Raw genomic sequence first — 23174 nt, 5'->3', positions numbered from 1 at the left:
GTAGGACGTCCTTTCAGGATCATCGTCCCTCAAACATGACTTTTTATTGCAGGAAAACCTCTAAAAGGTGTGACTGTACAAAAAAAGGAAAAAAAAAATCTAGATTTTTAGGAAGAGCAGTAACTTAACACTGCTTTAGTTCATTTAAATTTTCTTTCCCAAAAATACATTCCTAAATATACAAACTATACAATCTTGTCATTTTTAATGCTGGTTTTTTTTTGTATTTTTTTTAATAATAACAATAAAACCCAAACTAAAAAAATCGGTTCATCTTCAAACCAACAAGAGCTAGAGGACTTGTGACTCAGTACCTTCATATAACACCACATAAATAACTTTAGCCACAGTCAACATTCACAGCGTGGTCAGAGGGACAAAGGGAATACTTTTCTGGCGATTAGACATCATCTGCGGAGAGAGCTGGGATGTTCATCCGAGGCCGGGTGAAAAACGCCATCTTCTCCCTGTAAAGAGGCATCCCTTAGGGCGGGGCTTGGGGTCTCTTGAGAGATGTTTGGTCCAGGATCATTCTTTCTCTTTGGTGCCTCGCGCCTGTTAGCACCCACATGACCACTGGGCTACACCTGCATCTTCGGGGGGCTGCCCTAGATGTTGTAGGATGTTTAGCAATGTCCTTGGCCTCTAACCATGAGTTATCAGTAGCCTTCCAGGGCTCCAGGTGGGATAATCAAAAATGTATGGGTAATGGGCATGGTGGTGCACACCCGTAGCTCCACCTACTCTGGAGGCTGATCTGGGAGGACTCTTTGAGCCCACAGAGTTTGAGACCAGCCTGCATAACATACTGATATCTTGTCTCAAAAAAAAAAGGACACTGCCAAATCAAATGTCCCTTGTAGGGAGCGGAGGGGCTATAAAATCAACCCTGGATGCTGGGCGCAGTGGTGCACCTGGCTCAGGAGGCTGAGGCCAGAGGATCGTGAGTTCAAAGCCAGCTTCAGCAACTTAGCAAGGCCCTCAGCAACTCAAGGAGACTCTGTCTCTTAAATAACAAGGGTTGGGGATGTAGCTCAGTAGTTAAGTGCCCCTGGTACCAAAATAAACAAATAAATAAAAATCCCTGGTTGCACACCACTGCTTTAGGGGACACTTTTGTATGACCAACCATACAAATCGGAGGCATCTCCGAGTTTGAAAGGGCACTTGGACCTGGGTTCAGTGATACACACCTATAATTCCAGCTACCTGAGGAGCACATATTAAGAGTCTAGCCTGGCCAACTCCATGAGACCCCGTCTCAGCGTAAAGTAGGGAAAAGGGCTGGGGATGCAGGTCAGGAGTAGAGCACTCAGGTAGCACGTATGAGGTCCCCAGTCCAATGCCCCACACGGCAAGAGAAAGAAAAAGGTCTTAGGGTGACTTCCCTCATTTCTTTGTTTCAGATTCTCCACTTGTTAAAAATTTGAGAGACACCCAAACATAGTTAAATAAATTACAGAATATTTTAGATATTTATATTCCACAAAGGGATCTCTTTAGTACATACACAAATACATGTGCTTTGTCTGGGAAAGACAACAGAAGTCGAAACCCAAGGTCCTTTGTGGGTGGAAAGCCCAAGCCAAATGGCATTTAGGGGCTCCTCTGATATGCCTGAGTTCAGTGTGGCCAGAAAGTGGATCCCTGAGATCCTGACAGCCAGCAGGCAGGGCAGGGAGGCACTGCGGGGTGGGCAGCTATGCCCCAGGCTGACTCGTCATTCAGCCAATCCTGGGCAATCACCAGTGACAGAAACGCTGGGAGGGGGGGCCTGGAGCAGGTGGCAGATTCATGAACAAGAGGATCTAGCGAATTAGCTGGAGTTGTATGGGGACAGATAAAGACAGGCGGGGGATGTGCACCGAGAAGCCCAGACAGGCAGGGATGCTTGACAGAGGATGAACATCTGTCACGGCATGCGCTACAGCTCTGCTAGAGACCCGTGCAGGGGACTAGCGCAGTGAGGCCGGGGAAGGAAGCCAGGGCTGGTGAGGGCCGCCGACTTACCTGAATGACTGCACTTCTGGAGGCTCCTTACAGCTTTGGCCGCGCAGCCTGTGCACGTCCTTCGCGGCCGCCCTCATCATCTTGTCTGTCTGCAGCTCACCCTTGTGCTCTGTGCGGTCCATCTGGGGGGCGGAGCAAGCAAGGCCTTGAGGTAGTGGAGGCCTTCTGGCCTCTAGAAATGTGTGCTGCCTCATCTAATCCCAGGCCACCCTGGGGGTAAATTTTGTAATTCCTTCTATTTACCAACCAGGAAACTGAGGCTTAGGCATGTCAAGAAATTTCTTTAACATCAAATAAGTGAAACAAGGTGGAAACCCAATTCCAAGTCATGCTGTCATGCATAAGTGCTCTAGGTCCTTTATGATCCTTTTACTGATATAAACCTACGTGAGGGCATTTGAGAAGAGGCCATGGAGAGCAACACACTATCCTCATGTCATACCCTTGAAAACATGGCACAAAGAGTTTTGGTCAAGGAAGCCATCATTTAAATGGGTTGTTAGAAGAAGTAATAGATGTACTGTTTTTTACTATTTGAAAGCACAAGTTTTCTTAGATTGTGTTTTCTTAAGGCAGGGCACATATGTGCCTGTTTTCTCATCTGTTTTTGCTATGACTACCAGGAAGCTCAAAGGTAACAGTAACTACAATTAGGTTACATTAGGTTTGGGATATATTTACTTCCTTCTCCTCCTTAAAGCTTTCTAACTTTCTATTCCCGTACCCCATGCTCTTCTTATAACCCCATTTATAAATATACAGGGTATTACTAATAGGGAAGAAACAAACATTTTTGAGTTGCCAGTCGGTTTGAAGCTCTTGGACTAGTCCAGATGGAAGAAGTACAGCATCATCTTACTGCCCTAAGTACAGCATCATCTTACTGCTTGTACTGAGAGCTAGGATTTTAGCTGATGGCCCGTGAGATGATCCAGGTAGACCACATTTGTCTGGCTGTGTGAAGAGGGAAGTAGCAAGGTCTTTCTTGCTGTGGTGGCAAGCAGAGAGAGTAGCAGGTATTATTTATTATAAGCAAGTCAAATATGGTCTCTGTATATTGGTCCTATCCTGTTTATTTCTTCATGATAGTCTGGAATCTGCTGGCCTAGAAGTCTGGTGGTGCCCAACTCAAGTTCTCACCTAATTATTTTACATACAGCTCAAGTAAGCAACAGGTCTTTTAGCCACTTAGAACCTTCCTGCTTTGCAAGACCTGCGAAACTGAAGGGAACATTTGCTAAACATGGATAAGATGAGTCCGGAGCTCTAAGCGATCCTAAACTGCTCCTGCACTTTGGAATTCTCTGACTCCCAGACTGTTCATCATGTTGCTGAGGGGACATCAACTAGATGTGTAAGTCTCCTACTCATTGGGGGTTTCCTTGCACTGTCCCACCAGGTAGCAGTCCCCAACGCCTTTGGAATTCTCAGGCTATGAGGGCTTTGCCTGCATGTAAAACCTGCCAAGAGCGCAGCCCACATAAAACCCACTGTGTGCTACTGCCGCCCTTTGATTCTTTTTCCACAATCAACTGGAAATTCCTTTCGCTCACTACAGCAGGAAACCCTTCACCCAGGCGGGAACTCCAGGACATCTTGTCAGCACAGAGCCTGGCAGATCAGCTCTCATCTCCTTAGCGGGGTGTGGGGCCGTGGGGCTGCCCACTGGGACTGCCCGGCTGGACAGCCACGGTCAGGGTCCTAGCTTTACCATGTTGAAGCGCATGTCGGGCTTGGATTAGGTTCCGGATGTGCATGAGCAAGGAGGTCAGGCAAGGGAATGCATCATTCCTAAGGACTCACACAAACTTGTCAGCCCCCCAACAGGCCTCGTGGCCGCCTCAGTAGTGGGCCCCTTTGCGGATGGGAATGAGGGGTTCTTGGACCCAGTGGACCTTGAGTGGGTGTCTTGGGACCCCTGTAGACTGCACTCACCCTCTTCTCTAGCATCCTCAGCAGCAGGCGGAAGCGCTCGTCCTCGCGCAGCCACTGTGGTAGCTCCTTCTCCCCGTGGCTCTTGGCTTGCTCCAGCCGCTCCTTGAGCTCTCGCAGCACCGAAATCTCCTGAGTCAGTTGGCTGTGCCAGGTTCGCGTTGCCTGCAGGTCCAGCTCAAGGTCCAGCGAGGTGCGGATCAGGCGCTCGGTGCGCAGGGATTTCACAGAGGAAGGCTGTGGGGCGGTGGGTGTGGCCCCAGTTACCAGCTGGCTCCCCCAAGTGAGGCGCGTGGCGCTCCCCCTGAACCCCAGATCCCCTCTGTTGCTTATCAGCAGGCGCCACCTCCTTTAAAATGTTCTTGTCTTCCTTCAGAGCCCTGATAGATGCTCCGGCTATGTGGCTTATGCTTATTGGGCATCTACTGTGTCCCTGGCACCAACTTTGGGGATTTATGTCCGTTGTCCCATCTCATCTTCACAACCCAACTCTTAGGATCTGCACTACAGATGAGGCTCACGGTGGTTAAATCACAGAGCTGAAGTCAAGCTGAGCCTGTCCCCTGCGGTGATGGCAGGCCCCACCCACTCACTGTACAATGAGCCACTTCAAGCCTCAACATTTACACCTGGCTAATGGATTCTGGCCCCTGTCCTGTCCTGCAGTTGTTTCCTCCATGCAGCCCTGATCCCCTGGAGCAGAAGTCAGGTCTTCGCACCTGTATGCCTCTGTCTATGGCCCTCTAGTGTTTCTGCAGGTCTGGGTTCATCCCCAGGGCCCTCCTCTTTCCTTAAGGCTTTCCTCCTCTGCCACATCTAGTCTATCTGGTTTGTGGGCATACCAGGGACAGGAATGTCACCTGAACCTGGTCAATCAGGATCTCAGTGCAGGGGTGAGTATGCTGTCTAAGCCCAGCCAATAATAATCACTGCTGGCACTTTGTTCCACCTCTTGGAACAAAGGCAACTTCTTTACACAGAGGTTGCAAAGGCAGCAAGATATACCTGGAACTGATATAACATGGACATCTTTACCATCATATGGGGTGATCCTGCTTAAGAATTGAGCTATCTGGTAGGAGCAGTGATAATTCAGGGGAAATGAAGTCTGACGACATTGTTTCAACTGCTGGATTAATCCAAGCCTGAAGCTAGATTCGTGGCACAGATTTTCCTTTCTTTCTTTCTCTCTCTCTCTCTCTCTCTTTTTTTTTTTTTTTGTGTGTGTGGCACTGGGGGTGGAACCCAGAGCCCTGCACGTTCTAGGCAAGCCTCTACCACTAAGACACTTCCCCAGTGTTACTGTTTGGGTCTTAAATGTCCCCTAAAGTCCCTTGGGCTGAAGGGTTGGTCACCAGCCTGTGCTGCTATTGGGAGATTACAGAACCTTCGAGAGGTGGGCTGAGTGGAAGGACTTGAGGTCGCTGGCAGTGTGCCCTTTGGGGGGATACGGAGACCCCAGCCTTCCCTAACTCTCCCTTTTGCTTCTGGGCTGCCATGAGGTAAGCTGCCTTCTCTGCCACACGTCCCTGCATGATGTACTGAGCTGTCACAGGTCCAAAAGCAACAGGACCAAGTGACCATGGGTTGAAACCTCTGAAAGTGTAACCCCAAATAAACCTTTCCTATTTTCAAGTAAAGAGTCCAGCTATTTTGTCCCAATAGCAGAAACCTAACTAAGATACCCAGCCTAGACTTTTCCATTAAATGGGACAGTAAATTCCCTCATTTGTTTTTGAGGTGTATTAGAGTTGGGTTCTTTCGCCATCTGTATGCAGAAGATCTTTATTAACACAATCATCAACTCTCCCTCCATCAAAACTAAAGAATGACTAAATGGCTGTGAGAGGCAGAATCCTCAGATGGCTCCCAGTATTTCCAACCTGAATACACTTGCCCTATATAATCTCCTTCCCTTCAGAGTGGATGTGATGGGATATGTCACTGGGTGACTAATCAGTTGACTTTGAGTTAATCAAAAGGCAGATTATCCCTGATGGGCCTGACCTTATCAGGTGAGCCCTTAAAAGATGGATTGAGCTCTTCCTGGCTAGGTGACTGTGCTGGCCTTGAAGAAGTGATGCATGTATTAGAGAGGGTCACAGGGCAAAGACCTAAGAGTGACTTCCAGGAGTTGAGAGGGGCCTGTGGACTGTAGCTAGTAGGGAAACAAGGAACTGATTCTGCCAACAACTTGAAGGAGCTTGAAAGCAGCCCTTTCCCTGGTCGAATCTCCAGATCAGGATGCAGTCAACACCTACACTTCAGCCTGCTGAGACCCTGAGCTAACTTGTCGCCCAACTCCTGACCCACAGAAACTGAGGTCATAAATATGTATGATTTTAGGCTGGTAAGTTTGTGGTAACTTGTTATACAGCCTTACAAAACAGACACAATGACCAATAAAGGGGTTTGAGATACGGTATAAGAAACACTACTATGGGGGCTGGGGATGTGGCTCATGCGGTAGCGGCTCGCCTGGCATGCGTGTGGCCCGGGTTTGATCCTCAGCACCACATACCAACAAAGATGTTGTGTCTGCCAAGAACTAAAAAATAAATATTAAAAATTCTCTCTCCCTCTCTCTCTCTCTCCTCTCTCACTCTCTCTTAAAAAAAAAAAAAAGAAACACTACTAGGAGACCTCTCCTCACCTTGCAGGGCTGACAGGCACAGTTTTAGGAACATAAACTAGCTCCATGCAGAGGTTTTAGAATGCTTCTCTAGGGTGAACATTATCTGGTCTGTGCCTATAAGTGAGGGGGGGCGGGCAAAGGAGCCCAGCTGAGTGATCTATGCAGCTCAAGTTCTCAGAGCAGAGCAGCTGTTGTGCTTTGCTGTCACCAATGTCCAGTCTTGCCTGGTTGGGCTGTCACAGAGGCACAGTTCAGGCAGCAAGGAGAAGCATGGACCCAAGACCTGAGCCCAGTCTCTGGACTCTGCTGTTCTTATGGGCTCAGACCCACCATTGGGGAGCCCCTGAGTGGACCATCCCCTGGCTAAGGGCAGGATCTGTAGGGCCTGCCTGGAAGGGAGTAGTAGGAGCAGGGGGTCAGGTAGGAGTTGCGCAGCAATGTTTCTGCAAGAAGGGCTGAATCCCTCACAGAGCTGAAAATGTCGTTCCCAGTCTAATGACTTAGATTGATGGTGAGTGTGGGCTCAGAATCTTCATTGTGAACAGGATCTGAGACAGCAGATGGAGCAGAGGACCCCGGGTGGAAAGGTGGCCTGTCACCTGAGACCACGTCCACAGTGCCACTCTGCCTTTCCCTCACACGTTCTCTGCACTGCTTTCCCTCTTCTGCCCTCTCTGCTGCCTCTGTAGACTTGCTGGGAACAGAGAGAAAGGTGGCACTAGGCAATGAAAGGACTACATTTTTGTGTGTGCAGTGCTGGGGACGGAGCCCAGGGCCTCATACATATTAGGCCAGCGCTGCGCCAGAGTCACAGCCCAGCCCCGGACCCACTCCTGGCAAATGCCAGGCGTCATCCTGAACGCCCGTGGCTCTCAAGGGCTCTTCCTACCTTCAGCCCAGTTGCACTGGGGTCTCTTCCCTGTGCCCACCTGATTCCAGGAGGTGCTGAGCATGATTCCATCAGACCAGGTGACCATGACATCTGGGTTGGTTCCTAGTGACTTTGATTTCCACCTAGTTGGTCAAGCACACATACCCCTGGTCTCACCCATCTGTCCCAATCATAAGGCTACGGTCACCCTTGGGCTCTTTCTCCAGTGCTACACAGGCCTTTTTGCTCCCAAACTTCCATTTGCAAATGCTACCACCCTGTGAAGACAATGCCCTTCAAGCCAATGGCCAAGGAGAAATGGGCATTCATGAGGGCATGTGTGGGCAGGATTCAGGCCTTCTGGAAATAAAGGCGGAGTGGACAAATAGCTTCTGGTGGCTCTTACCCGCTTCATCCTGACACTGCGCTGCTCCAGGGAGTTTCGCACAAAAGGTGGCTTTTTGGAGAGAGTGGAGCTGTCACTGTCGCTCCGATTCAGCTGCCAGAGAAAAGGGAAGTCAAGCATGGTCAGAGCACATTCTGGAAGGAGTGTTGGGGCCTGCGGGGATGTTTAGTCGTCCACTCTGCCTCATCCTCCCTCTCCTCGTGCAAACACCCCGTTGCCTATTCTGAGCTCGCTGTGGCCCCCCCTTTTCTTTATTTGCAAACCAGCACCCCACAAACACTCACTGAGCATGTCTGCATGATGCTTGCTGCTCTCTGCATGACGCGGCATGAGAGAGTCCTTCGACAGCCACCGTGATGGGAGCACCACCACTTTACAAACAAGGGCACAGACTGTGCCTCAGATTGGTGAGCTGACGAACACCCAGCAGGGTTTGACACTTCAGCATTGCCGTAGGACATCCTGTCCCCTTGACTTGTGACACAAAGGGCTATTTGCATCACTTCTTCCCTGTCACCCACAGAACCCACCTTAGCTGGCTCAAATAGAGCCACTATCAATGCTGACATCTGAAGGCTGGGGGGTGTAGCTCAGTCCGAGCACTTGCCTAGCATGCTGCAGGCCCTGGGTTCCACCCCCAGCACTGCAAACCAACACCCCACAAACAAAAAGCCCAGCTCCAAGGCAAAACCTGGGGTCTGTATCCATGGAGTGGTAGGCAGACAGGGGCTGGAAGGGTTAAGCTGATCATAATTCTCCTCCTGCAGGATCTCCCAGTCACTTAAGTCACTTCCACTCCCACACAGGGCTCAGATTCTCATTCATGGTCAGAAATCAGGTGTCTGGTCCACAAGGGATGCTTTTCTACTGAGGGTGTCATCCCCCCTCCCAAGAACCAGAGAGGTGAGAGCAGGTGGGGCTCCTTTCCCAAGCTGTTTCCACAGTCGCCAGGGCTGGCCCAGGCCAGGCTACTGCACCTATCTGTCTGTCTGGCAGCTGTCAGTTCTCTGCGGCAGGCTTCTCCAGAGAAGCCTCTGGTGTTTTCATATTTGTGGTTGTTGATTATTACTAATGCTAGTGGCATTAATAGTCCTGCTGAGTTCATGAACATCACAACTGGTGAAACCGGTATTGTGCCAGACAGAGCCTCAACCACAACCAGAAACAGGATGCTAACACCGATGACAGCCACTTGAATAAGCACCTACCAAGCACCAGGTGCTTTATCTACAGGTTCACTGAATCCTCAAACTATGTCAATGATGGTCCAGAAGAGAAAGATGCTTTTACAGGTCACAAGCCAGAGCTCTTCAAACCATGAGCTCAAGGCCTACTAGAAACGCCAGGGTCTTGCCATTTCTGGCCCCAGCTGCATGTAGGGCTCAGGAATGAAACCGATGTGCAGATGGATGGAGATGGTCTCAACAGCTGGGGTAGATTCACAGGGATGGAATGGCTGCGTGCGATTCCAGAAGGGGGCTATATCCCACAGTGGGCAAGCCGAACACAGCATTGGAAGAATATATGTCATACCACCAGAAATGGGTATCAGATAATTGACCCTTCAGTTGTGACTGTTGATATTTCAAGGATTGTGTTGTAAAAGAGAGGGGAAAGCTACATTAAATTCTTGAACTTTGCTTTATCTTATCTCCAGATTTCTTTTTCTGGGCACTGGGGATTGAACCCAGGGATACTCTACCACTGAGCTACATCCTCAGTCCTTTTAATTTTTTATTTTGAGACAGGACCTTGCCTGCTTGCTTAGGACCTCACTAAGTTGCTGAGGCTGGCTTTGAATTTACGATCCTCTTGCCTCAGCCTCCTGAATCACTGGGATTATAGGCGTCCACCACCATGCATAGCTATTACCAGATATTTTAATGCCGTTCATCTCATACATGGCTGAGGATATCACTGCCTTGTTATTACTTCCATTTACAGCTAGGGAAACTGAAGTAGAGAGAAGGACAGTAATTTAAAGTCACAGGGAGCCTGTTCAGGGATGAGAATTTTGGAGGGACTGGATTCACTGGTCAAAGTGGGTCAACCAGCAAATGGGAAAGTACAGCTGATAAATACCTGGGTGTCATAGAGACCTGTAATCTACTATCCCTATCCTAGGGGACTTCAAAGTTAGGTGTGACCCGAAGCAGGGAACCTAACCATGGGACATAGGAGATGCTGAGAAGCCAAGAAAGAAACCACCCAGGAGGCAACACTTATTGTACAAAGGTATGACATGGGCTAGGAGAAGGGGCTGCTCACAACTGGAAGCCCCTCAGGTGGTGGCTCTAGGTGACAGAAAGCCTACAGGTGCTGGGCTTTGTACTCCCAGCACCTGTGTGTCCTGGACCAAAGTACTTTGACATCTATTAAATGAGGTGGACACAACAGGCCTTTCAGGGAGAGTTGTAAGATTAGTTTTTTTTTTTTTTTGCAGGGGAGGGAGAGGTGTTGTTGATGAGCATTTGAAATCCCATACTGTGGGTGGGCAAATCCACCTCATGATTCTCAGTGGGAAACAGCACCCTCCCCAAGCCCCAAGCCTTGCTTTCATAGCTTCCCTTCCAGTGAGAAGGAGGACAGGACTAAGCTGTCACCTGGATGTACCCTACCTTAAGTCTGAATCACAGCTGGGTCACTGGACCCAATTCTCTGTTATTGTGCCATTCAAATTTAAACAAGGTCCTCTCTCATGCTATACTCATAGCAAGCTTGTCAATATCTCAGGAAAAGGCCATTAGTGAGGAGCAGTGGCAGTGGCAATAGCAGCAACCAGAGCTTCTGAGGCCAGGGGGGACAGAAAACTGGGGAGGCTTCAGCATAGCAGTTCCCCCCCCCCCACCTTGGGGACCTATTCCAAGACCCATCATGGATGCCTGAAAGTCACAGGTAGTACTAAGCCCTATATAGACAACATCTTTCTTACACCTACATACCTGTGATAAGAGTTCATGTATAAATTAAGTACAACAAGACATTGACAATAATTTACTGTAAGATTTAGCAATCTCAGAATACAACAGTCTTCCTTTCCTTATTAAGAAGAGAATGTTCACCTTTTCACCGAAGGAAGCAGTTCACAGCTTTCCTTCGTCCAATCTTAATGGCCAGCAACACTGCTCTTGCATTTTAGGGCCATTATGAAGTCAAATAAGTGTTTCTTAAACATAAACACTGTAGCTGACAGTTGAACTGGTAACAGAGATGGCTACTAAGAGACTCATGGGAGAGGGTAGTGTATACAGCATGGATACGCTGGAAAGGGCTGATTCTTGTCCCAACTGGAATGGAGTAGAGTGTCTTGAGATTTCATCATGCTGCTCTGAATCGTATGCAATTTAAAAACTTATAAGTTACCTCTGGAGCTTTCTATTTAAAGTTTTCAGACTGAGAAAAAGTGAAACTAGAGAAAGCAAAACTGCAGATAAGGGAGGACTAACGTATTGAATTCCAGAGGCGGCAGTGGGACTGGCTGGGTCACGTCCTGCAGTGCATTGTATTATCCTCACCTGGTTGGCTTCATGGCATACTTTTACCTGTGGTCTGGTCTGCCTTGTTCCTACCTGACTTCTCAGGCTGGTTCTACAGCCTCACAATAAATATGTGAACTACCTAATTTCAAAAAACTTCCCCTACATATTCTGCTCAGTCTGTTGCCTTGGTGGTAGGAACTGACGTGCTGTCAGTTAGAGACTAGAAAGCATGGAGCTGGTAGTGCCGTGGAGGTAGGTGGGGGCACCTCCCTAACACTCTCTGTTGGGAGTTTGTCGATGCTCATTTTGTGTATGAAAAACAGAGGCTGAACTTGCTACCTGTTGTTCCTGGGGAGATGTACTCCATGCCTGTAGAGTTTGAAGATAAATGACAGGAAAATACACAGGATGTTGTAGTTAGCGATTTCTTGTACCCTTCAGTAAGATTCAGCAGCAAAGAAGGAAAAATATACGGCATTGCCAAGAAAGGCTCCTTATGGCACGTGGTCCATGTTGACTGGGAATCTCTTAACTCGCAGGCTTGCATCCTGGCACAGATCATAAACCACACAAGGGCTTAGCCAGGTACCGGATAGTTACAGATGCATAATAAAAGAGAGCAGAGGTTCTTGTTATTCGAGGATGCCAATCTGGGAAAAGGGACACTTAAACCCATTTAAACAGGAATTGGACAATATAAATTGGTGGGGTAAGAAATGGAAGGTCCAGTGGTCTATTTTCAGAATATAGTGTTTCATCTTAGATGTAAAATTACCGAGAGAAAATCAGCCAAGGAGGAAACAGAACAAATGGTTACCAGCAGTTAACACCTGAGTGTGACAGATTCACAGTCCCTTGACAACCAGGAGGAAGGAGGAGGGGGCCTGCCTGATCAAACAGAGATAAACTCCATATGTGCCCCAATGCACTGAGTCCCACAAAGGCCTTCCTGCCACAGGAGAACAAAGGGGGTGGGGACAATTCAAGGTGTATTTCTTTAAATAACCCAATAAGAGACAGTAAAACCTAGGTGACATTAGGGAAAATTGTGGGCCCCATATACTCAGCCAATGAGGACCTGGGGAGGTACCATGTGTGTAGGACTGTGACATTGCTGGGGATTTTCTGCTGGCCCCCAAAGGCCTGATCTTACAAAACCTTTATCTTTGTCTCTCAGTCCAGGCTTTGGGTTTGGACAGGTGAGTGAGTCTCTCACAGAAAGTGAGCTTTTGGTTAGAAAAGATAAACACGTTACAAAAGTTACTCCATTTTCTATCTCCCGTTTAATAAAATGACAACTGCATTCTAATCCTGCTGAAAAAGAAGGAGGCCAACAGTAACTTATTTGGGTTTGATTTTTTCTGATGAGTGGCATTTTTCCTTCCCATTTGATTTCCACTGCATGTTTATAATGGTGGTAATTTTGCAAAGAGCCGAGGGTCTTATCTGATCTTAGCAAATGGTCTCATGAGAGGGAGGGGCAGGGTGTGAACAAGGAGGAAGTAAATTGTTGGGAATTATAATAATAACGTGGATCAAATGCAGATGACTGAGCCTTGCACATTCTTTAGCTAAAATGATCCTATGAGGAAGAGGGAGACTCCATCCATATGAATCACTGATAGCAAGTCAGATGGGGTTTTTGTTACAGGAGTTGGTGTGTATTGTGTGGTATATAACTAAAAACCAGTGACATCTTGCAGCAATCCCAAACTAAAGTTGCTTGCATGCTTATGCTAGCAAAAGTCCCTTTCAACGTATTTACATGGAGAGAACCAAATAGATAGGAAGCAATCAGATAAACACCCCTCCCGTGGGAAATGACAAGAAAGACCTCCAGGCTAGACTGATTCCCCTGGCTGGACCAGGTTTCAGATCTTGGCTGCTGGGCGCCGGTTTGGCCACTTGGATTCCTAACTCCTGGCATTTAATAACTATTTCTCTTTCCATTACTTTTTGTTGCTTGAGAAACCCTCATGTTTCAAAAATATACACAAAAGAAAAAGGAAGAATATTTAATCACTGAACGTGAGTAAATACTGTGGATATTTTGGTATAGACTTTCTAGTTTTTTTTCTGTTCGTACTATTTAATTATTATTATTATTATTATTATTATTATCATTTTGAGAGAGAAAAAAAATTTTTTAATATTTATTTTTTAGTTTTCGGTGGACACAACATCTTTATTTTATTTTTATGTGATGCTGAGGATCGAACCCTGCGCCCCGCGCATGCCAGGCAAGCACGTTACCACTTGAGCCACATCCCCAGCCCAATTTATTATTGTTTTTTAAAATGTTTTGGTGCGGGCTGGGGATGTGGGTCAAGCGGTAGCACGCTCACCTGGCATGTGTGCGGTCCGGGTTCGATCCTCAGCACCACATACAAACAAAGATGTTGTGTCCGCCAATAACTAACTAAATAAATATTTAAAAATTCTAAAAAAATAAATACATAAAATGTTTTGGTGGTATTGTATTGGAGATTGATCCCAGGGGTGCTCTACCACTGTACCACATTCCTTATCTTCCCCCCCATACCAGAAAAGTCTTTACTCTCTTTTATTTCTGAAGGCTCTTTTTCTTTTGAGACGGGGTCTTGTTACATTGCCAAGGCTGGCCTCCAGCTTGAGATCCTCCTGCCTCAGTCTCCCGAGCTGCCGGGATTATAGGTGCACACCACCATCCTGGCTCCTTTATTTTAAACTTAACTAAAGCTAAATCATCCTGTGCCTATTGCTTGTCACTGGTGTGTTTCATAATGTCATTTTCTTGTGCCACCAAATAATCCCATCAATCAATCAATCAATCAAAAGATCAACCCTACGAAGCGGGTCTGTGAACCTGACAAAACCAAGGCTTCGAGGAGCCCCCCAGGTGGAGGTTACCTGACCACGTGAGGATCCAGATTGGCATCCAGAGCTGGGTGAGGGTCTTAGCTACCCAAGGGAAGGAGGACGGAGCCCGAGGCTTGCTTACCCGGCACACGTACTGGCTCTGGGGCCCTGGGGAGAAGGTCTTGGAGCGGATGATGGTGCTCCCCCGAAGAAATGGCCCTGGCGATGGGGTGCCCACACGCCGGTCCTTGGGCCGCACCACTGTGGGGGATGGGGCCACCGTGTCCGTGTTGGTCTCTTTATCCACCTGAGGAAGAAGTCGCAGGCTTGAGGACACCATGCCTACTGAGTGTCGGCCACCCACCTGGAGTCTACCCAGCCACTCTCCACCCGACCTGTGCCCCTTCGCCGTGGGCCCGCAGGCACAGCAGGGTCAATCAGCCCAGTCCTGCCAGAGCAGTGCCCAAGGCTGAGGGTGCCCATTCTCATTCTTCCACCTGTGGCTGGGGGGCTAGCGGAAACACCCAAAGAAACTCACATGGTGAGGCAACTCGGGCACCAGCATCCTGGGCCTCACGTCCTCATGACCTATGTACCCCCCACATTTTGACAAAGACACTCCCCAGTTCTCCACTGCCCGGGTCCAGAACCACAGATTTTTTTTTTTTTTTTAAATTATAGGCCACTGCCAAGTCTCCTTTTAAAAACAAAGCCATTGGGTTTTCTGCTGTCCACACACAGCAATCCCAGGTAAAAGAAAAGCAAGCAAAACCACTTAAGCTCAGGAACTCTGTTAGCCTGAAGAGCGCCGTGGTGTGATTTTGAGAAAGGTTCCCTGTCTGGCTGGAGAAAATGTAAAGGGGAGCTGGAAGGGGGGGCTCAGCTTTTGCTCCAGCCACTTGGTCAGGTGCCTTTGGAGCACGTCCCACCTGTAGCTCTACCCTAGGGGTCCTGTTCAAATGCAGTGGGTGCTGTAGCTGCAGGTTGGAGATCTCTATGGAAAGAGAATCCTGCTACAACAATCTAGTGCTGCCAGGAAGCGGGAGGCAAAGGAATGTGGCTGGACTCCCTCTTCTCGTGGCCCCACCGAAATGAAGACATCTATTCTTTGGAAGCCACCAAAACTATCTGCAGATTGGTATTACTGTGTCCATCTTATAGTAGGGAACCAGAGGCCTGAAAGGGATGAAATCACCTGCCCCAGATGACAGAGGCAGGGAGTGACAAGGCCAGGGTTCGAACTGAGACCATGTGACTGCAAAGCTTGAGGTGCATCCAGAGAAACAGAGGAGCCACAGAGAGCAGAAGAAAAGAGACAGCCTCTCCTGGTTTACTGTCACCAAAATGACCTCAAGTCACGGGGGCAAGGGATGCTTCTTAATAATTTACTGCAGGTGACCTGTTCTGGTAGCCTGTCCCCAACTCTCACCAGCACTGCACACATGCTTTTCCGCCAACGCCACCCACATGGCCTTCTCCCGGGACACACCACACACCAACCAGAAATCCCTCCTCCGGCACTTCCCCAACCAATGGGAACTCTCCGGGAATCCCTGCTAGAACTCCAAAGTAGCGGGGGCCCAAGGCAGCAAGAGCTGCCCCATTGCCCAACAGTAAAGGTCAAATATACAATACAATCAATCCAGCATCACAGCAATTATATATAGCTTAACTCAAATCATCATCTCAATGGTTCCATGGCGGCACCTTTCTTTCTTTCTTTTTTTTTTTTTAACATTTGTAAGATAAATTTATTATTTTTCTGACCAAAGTGCAATGATTTTAAAAATCTTTTAAAACAAGTAACTATGAAAAAGTATTTCAGAAAATAAAATGCAAATGGGAACTTTAATCATTAGGTTGTTTTACAATTTATCTTATCCCTATATTTAGTCTCAAAAAAACAAAGACTTGGAAGCGTTGCTAAAATGAGAACTGAATCATTTTAGTATAAATCTAGCACATGCATTTCAAGGTTCCGCTGCTAGGAATTGTGTTAAGATCAGTTTACTAAATGAATAGCACTGTACAATTGAGCATAAGGGACACAAGCCATTAGATGTGATCCTTGCTCCATATCCTCAGATTATGTCAGAATAAAACTGACAATTCCTCCAGGCTCTGAACCCCTCCTGCCCCCAAACCAAACCCTGGAAGCCCTGACATACAACTTTGTGCAAGTTGAAGTAAAACAAAGCCTAAGTTTTCCCATCTTACTGTAGGAAATGGTCAGTTATTTCATAAACACTAAAACGCTGTTTGAATCCATTTTATGAGTTTGTTTACCAAACACCTTGCACAAGAACTGACTACACAAAATAATTCCTTTGAAATTTAGTCCACAAATTCAATTAAGAGGTTAGAAATTTAAAACCTGCCAGAAAAGAAGTGGGAATCCCTAATTCTAACATGTTGTAATTAATAAGGGATGTACATACATACTAAAAAATTTTGCTCACAGAAGGCACAAACTATAAAAAGGAGAGTCATTAATAAAAACAAAGAACTAGCTGATACCCTTCTTTGTTTTTCGAGCACCATAATAACTAAGAAGTAATTAAACCTGATTTCACTGTCTACTCCTGTGACCAAAAACAAATCAAAAAGAACAAAACACCATAAAAATTTACTTTGTCTTGTCTTACTATGTATTTTCTAGTCATTAATTGAGAGGTAATTTTGAAGATTAAAATTGCCTTTAAAAGGGGGTTGTAATAGCAGCTACAAAACATTCCCTCTGGCAAATGCCAGGCGTCATCCTGACCGCCCCTGGCTCTCAACAGATGAGACCTTGCCCCAACCTTTTCTGATTGCCAGGGCTCAAGGGCTCTTCCTACCTTCAATGCCGGGTGATCATCTGGGGAGGCTTTCTCTGCAAAAAAATCTTCTTCTCCCTCTGCTTCCTCCCCCTCTTCATCCTCCTCCTCCTTAGCGACAGCCTCATTCTCGCAGGTCTCCTCCTCGTACCTCCTGCAATGACAAGACACTGTGGTTATTATCCCAGAAGCCATGCCGCTCACCTGCACCCAGGGGAAGTGCATCAGGAAAAGGCTCCCAGGCTTTTTCATCATTGAGAGTACATTATTTTCAAAACCCCCAATTTAGGGCTGGGGATATAGCTCAGTGGTAAACGCCTATCTTGCATGCATGGGTCCTGGGATGGATGCCCAGGGCTGCAAGAATACAAAACACCCAACTGCAGCGAGGTGTAATTTATATCAGCAAAATGCATTTTCAGCGTACAGCTATCAAGTTTTGATCAGTGTACTCCCTTGTGTAACCACCACCAAACTCAAGATCTACAACATTCCATTGCTTTTAAAAAATTCCTTTGCATCTTTCCCAATCTTCCCCCACCCCTGAGCAACCACTGATTAGCTTCTTATCATTATAGATTAGATTCTTCCACAGTTCCATGTAAGTGGAATCAGTATGTATTTACTTGTCTCTGGCCTCTTCTGTCAGTACAGCGTTTTGGAAGTTCCCCCAGGTCCTACAGGCATCCGTAGTTATTTTTGTTGATGTGTAATACTCCCCTGAGTGGTTATGTTGCAACTTGTTTAGTTTTCCATCAGTTGACCCACACTTGGATTCCTTTTACTTCTTAGCCATTATGAATAAAGCTTTTAAGACCATTCACATACATGAATTATGGGCCAATACAGGTTTTAATTTCTCCTGGATATTATATGAATGGGCTGGAGCAGTTGAGGTGAAATGCTACAGTTCTGGAGGCTGAAGCCCAAGATCAAGGTGTCGGCAGGTCTGGTTTCCTCGGAGGACCCCGTCTTTGACCCCGTCTTTGGTTTGCAGACGATCATCTTCTTGCTGGGTCCTTACTTGTTCTTTCTTCTGTGCTCACACGTCCCTGGTGTGTATCCAAATTTCCTCTTCTTATAAAGACACCAGCCAGACCGATTAGGCCCCACCCTCGCTTTAACAGCGTCCTGTCACCTAGTTGCTTCTTCAAAGGTCCTGTCTGCAAATACAGCCACATCCTGACGTGCTGGAGGTTAAGGTTCAGTATATGAATTTGGGGAACTTGGTACAGCCCATGACACATACATAATCAAGAGCAGATTGACTGGGTCATCCCGTGAATATAAGTTTATCCTTTATAAAACTGAAAGTGACTCTTCAAAGTAATTTTCTCATTTTACACTCCCACCAGCAATAAAATGAGAATTCTGGTTCTTCATTAACACTTGGTCCGTCTGTCTGTCCTTCCGTCCTTCCTTCCTTCCTTTCTTCCCTCCTCTCTCCCTCCTGTGTTGGGGATTGAGCCTAAGATCTCCAGCATAGCAGGCAAGAACTCTACCACTGAGCTGCATCCCAAGCCCTTGTTGGTCCTTGAATTTAGTCATCTACTACACCTGGGTTATAGGAGATCATTCTATATTCTGCACATGAATCCTTTGTCAGGTATCAGTATTGGAAATATTTTCTCTAGGCCTGCGGCTTGCCTGTTCATTTTTTTAGATGGTATCTTCCAAAGAGCAGAAGTTTCTAAGTAGGATGAAGTCCAATTTATTCATTTTCCTTTTATAGTGCTTTTTATGTCCAGAGAAATCTCTGCCTTCTCTGACATGGGGAAGAACTTCCTATAGTCTTCTTTTATAAGTTTCGTAGTCTCAATTTTCACTCAGGAACCATCTGCATTAATTTTTGAACACGAGGTGAGATATGTGTCTTCCCCACGGGGCTTCCTGTGCAGCACGACTGGCTCAAGAGAATCTTCTTGGCGACATCCTTTACAGCCGTCCTCTGCCCTTGGACTCCTGGGTGGGAAAGATTTAGTGTGACAAATGGATTTCCAGTGTTACACAGTCGTTTATCTTGGGCCTCATCTTGACTTCTCAAAGACGTACAAACCTGCCAGGCTTCTGAGCAGCATGACACGGGGTTGCCACGCTGAGCCCACAGAATTCTAGCCAGAAGCGGAGAATTCGACGAGGAGCTGGCTCATCAAGGCTGAGGGCGAACCTCAGATGGCCCTGAGGATTTCCCAGCAGGGAGAAGGGATCCTGGGTCTCTACCACCAACCCTGCCACGCAGACACCTGGGACCTCAGCTGGGGATTCTGGCCACAGAGGGGCCTGTCCTTCCCTTCTTGGCCCCAGCAGCTTCTCCATCTTCTCGCGAAGAAGACATGGAGCCTAGGAATCCATGGAAGCCCCTCTAGAAAGAATGCTGCAGGGGCCATGGTCAGCAGCAGAAAGCAGTACTTTTGGTGCTATGCTACGGGCTTCATCCAACAGCGTTGGGAGAGCTCAGTGCACTTCACAGACTCAAAAAGCGAGGGGCACAGGCCCTCAGGTTCCATGTGCCAGCATGGGCGCTGAGTGGTGGCATCAAGTTCCCAGGGGGATTTTGTCCAAGCCCATTGAGGCTCGACCAGGATGTCAGTCTCTTCCATTTAACTGGATCTGATGGAAACATTCCAGGTCAGGGGAAAAAGCCCGCTCCATCTCAATGGCAAAGAGAAAAATTATTAAAATAGACAACATCTTTTCACCCATTGCCATGGCAAAAAAAAAAAAAAGAAAATCTGATAATATCAAGTGCTGGTGAAGGTAGAGGAGACAGCAGATCACGGGGCGAGCATGAAGGAGAGGAGGGAATGTATACTAGGAAGAAGGGCTAGCGGCGTCTTTTAAAATAAAAAGTATACATATGCTTTATTTTTATTTATTTATTTATTTATTTTTGCAGTACTGGGGATTAATCCCAAAGGGGCTTTCTTTACCACTGAGCTATATTCCCAGGCCTTTTTTTTTTCTTTTTTCTTTTGAGACAAAGTCTCAACTAAGTTGCTGAGGTTGGCCTAGAACTTGCGATCCTCCTGCCTCAGCTTCCTGAGTCACTGGGGTTACAAGCGTGTGCCACTGCACTCAGCAGAAGTGTACATAATGCTGACTGGGCATGGTGGCACATGCTTGTAATCCCAGTGGCTCGGGAGGCTGAGGCAGGAGGATCATAAGTTCAAAGTTAGCCTCAGCAACGTAGGGAGGCCCTAACAACTTGGTGAGTCCCTCTTTCAAAATAAGAATTTTTTAAAACAGGCTGGGGATGCAGCTCAGTGGTTCAGCACCCCTTGGTTCAATTCCTGGTACCAAGAAAAAGGACACATAATGTTGATTTAAGGACAGTAGTTCAATTAAATCAACCATCTGAAAGGGGGCAGGTTAAGGGAACTCCCAATCACTGCTGTGGGAACATTTTCTGGGCTAACAGAGTCATTTGAGAACTACTCTACCACGGCTACTACTGAAATATAAAACACGCATGCTCTGGGGCTCAGAAACACCACTTCATATCTGCCCTAGACAAGAACACCTAAGTTCCTGAGAAGGTAAATAGGACGGTTTCTCCGTCTAGCATGGTTGTGATTATATTCTATGTTTTCTAATAATCTTAATTTTATTTTTTGCTATGGCTCTTAAAAAATTATAAGTGCACTAAACAAACCTAGGTAAGGCCCCCTGTCATCCCAAGGACTCGGGAGGCTGAGGCAGGAGGATGGCAAGCTTGAGACCAACCTCAGCAACTTAGCAAAAATAAAAAGGGCTGGGGATATAGCTCCATGGCAGAGGGCCCCTGGATTCACTCCTCAGCCCTGCAAAACAAACAAACAAACAAACAAACAAACAAACAAACAACAATAAAAGAAACCTAAACAAATAAAAAGAGGGAGAGACATGCCATGCTGGACCCTGGTGCTGAACTGAAGAGCGTAAATTAGAAGGCAGAGCTGGCCTTTGGCAGAACTCCACCTGGGACTCCACAGCTAGGGACCCAAAGAAGCCTCCAGCTTCGGGGGAGAAGGCCGCAGATGGACGGACCCGCTAGGCAGCTTGGGGGATCCCTGGGCCTCTTTGTGAGTAAGAGGCTGGGGAAGTTTGAATGGCAGGGGGTGGGGATACAGGGGGCCCCAAAGGGAGAGAGAACAGAAGGCGGTTGCTAGGAGACGGCTTGAAAAGTCGCAGCACAAGCTTGGAATTTAGCGGAAGCCACTGATCTCGTGCCAGGGTTTTGGGAGACAGGTCCTGGGCCTATTTCTGGCATCAGATCTTGGGCTGTGTGAATTACAGTACAGGGTGACATAGTCATGCCAGAGACTAGGGTAGGGGTGGCGGGGGGCAGAGGCTGAGAGAGTGTGGAGGACCCTAAAATAAACAAAAGATCCCACAAAAATTCCAGGAACCTCGCTGTACTCTTTGTCACAGGGAGAAAAGGTCCAAGAGGACTAATAGAGAGGTCAGCAAGCTACAGCTGGTGGGACAAGTCCAGCCCGCTGATTTTTTCTGGATAGTCTAAGCTATGAATCGTTTTTATATTTTAAAATGTCTGGAAAAAAATCAATAGGAGAAGGCTAATTCGTGGCAGGTGCAAATGATATGAAATGCAAATTTCAGTGTCCGTAAATGACATGTCGGCAGAGCACAAACCAGGTTGCTGGTCTGCAGACTGCCCAGGGGCTCCCATGCCACAGAAGCAGTCTGGAGGCACTGCGGCAGGATCCATATGGCCCACAGAGCCGACAATATTTGCCATCTGGCCTTTTCCAGAAAACATTTGGTGATCTCCGGAGTCAAAGATACGAAGGGAAGGCTCCTTCTGAGACCAAATATATAAAGTGGGGCTTAACAGAAAGATAATCCAAGAGTCAACGTATAGCTTCCTCTGGGTCAGGGTCTGTGTTAAGTGCTAACGTGCATCATTTTATGGACTCTGCAAAATCCCCATGATATAATGTCCATCTTTAAAATCTCTGCTGCACAGATGAGGAAACAGAGGTTTAGAGTGGTGGTCCTAACCAGGTGTGAGGTACACACCTGTCATTCTAGCCTCTCAGGAGGCTGAGATGGGAGGATCACAAGTTCAAGGCCAGCCTCAGCAACTTAGTGAGATCCTATCTCAAATAAAAAAATAAAAAAAATAAAAAGGGCAAGGGATGTAGCTCAGTGGTAAAGTACCTCTGGGTTTAATTCCCAGTACCAACAAAACAAAATAAAACCAACATAAAAACAACAATAATAAAAAGAGTGGTGGTCCTCAGCCCAGGCTGCACCTGTCAATCACCCAGGGAACTCAGACCACACCCCAGACCCAGCATGCCCCAGGAAATTGGCTGAGCTAACCTCTGAATGCTCATCTGTCTGAATTCCAAGCAAAGGAGCTGAAGACCAAACTCTATTTCCTCCCAGATGGCAAGATCCATAGGCAGTGGCCAATCTTGGCTGGGATCTCTTTGCCCTAATAATATTTTCTGTCACTTTCTAAGTGTCTACTATACGCTCTGCAGTTTTTCTTCATTAGCGACTTCTCTTCCGGTCTTCCAGTAACCCTGGGTCTTAGGTATTTCCCCCCCCACCCCAGTTTTCAGGGGAGGCACAGTCAAGGTAAGAGGGAGGTGAGGGCAGAGACGGGAAGGAGGCGTGGGTTAGCTCCCATGGTGCTGGTGCCGCTCTGCTTCTGTAGTTTATGGAGGTTGGCTGAGCTGAGTCCACTTGCATCCACTTTCTGCATGTGAGTTATTCTGCAGTAAAACCGCACCTGTACTCTCAGGTTTGCTGCAGTGCAAATGTCCATAAGCAGGTGAATGGATGTATACACGGGGAGGACCTCGGGGCCATAAATCTTGGTCATCTGTGAAACGTGGGAGGGTCTGGAGGGCATTATGTTGAGCTGGAGAGAGGTGGGTGGGGGAAGAAGAGAGGTGAGGGGAGGGGTATGAAGTTACGCATAGACAGGAGGAGCCCACTGTGGTGGGCCCTGGACGGAAGTGTGACCATGGCCAAACATGTACGGTGCATGTCAGAAGAGTTAGGAGAGGAGACTCTGAAGGTGTCAGCACAAAGAAACTCTTTGAGGTGATGGATATTCTAATTAACCTGACGGCATCATTACGCAATGCGCATCCGTCTCAAAACAACATGGTCCATTTGCACAATTATTGTGTGTCAATTTTAAAAAGATATTAGAAAGTGCTAAGGTGACACA

At 47.2% G+C, this 23174-nt stretch overlaps 1 protein-coding gene across 1 annotated transcript in view; it reads right to left on the bottom strand.

Annotated features, from left to right (window-relative positions):
• Positions 1–280: 280 nt before the first annotated feature.
• Positions 281–23174, bottom strand: part of LOC144255837 (protein KIBRA-like) — an 84812-nt gene continuing 61918 nt past the window's right edge. The window contains 6 exon segments of the mRNA XM_077800822.1: positions 281–467; positions 2011–2132; positions 3946–4179; positions 7855–7947; positions 14314–14478; positions 17009–17141. Coding sequence (XP_077656948.1) covers positions 401–467; positions 2011–2132; positions 3946–4179; positions 7855–7947; positions 14314–14478; positions 17009–17141 — 814 coding nt within the window. The 3' untranslated portion in view covers positions 281–400.

This window comes from Urocitellus parryii, chromosome 1 (assembly GCF_045843805.1).
Source record: "Urocitellus parryii isolate mUroPar1 chromosome 1, mUroPar1.hap1, whole genome shotgun sequence".
Classification (NCBI taxonomy): domain Eukaryota; kingdom Metazoa; phylum Chordata; class Mammalia; order Rodentia; family Sciuridae; genus Urocitellus; species Urocitellus parryii.
The sequence above is the reverse complement of the archived record's forward strand: the minus strand, read 5'-3'. Positions and strand labels throughout refer to the sequence as shown.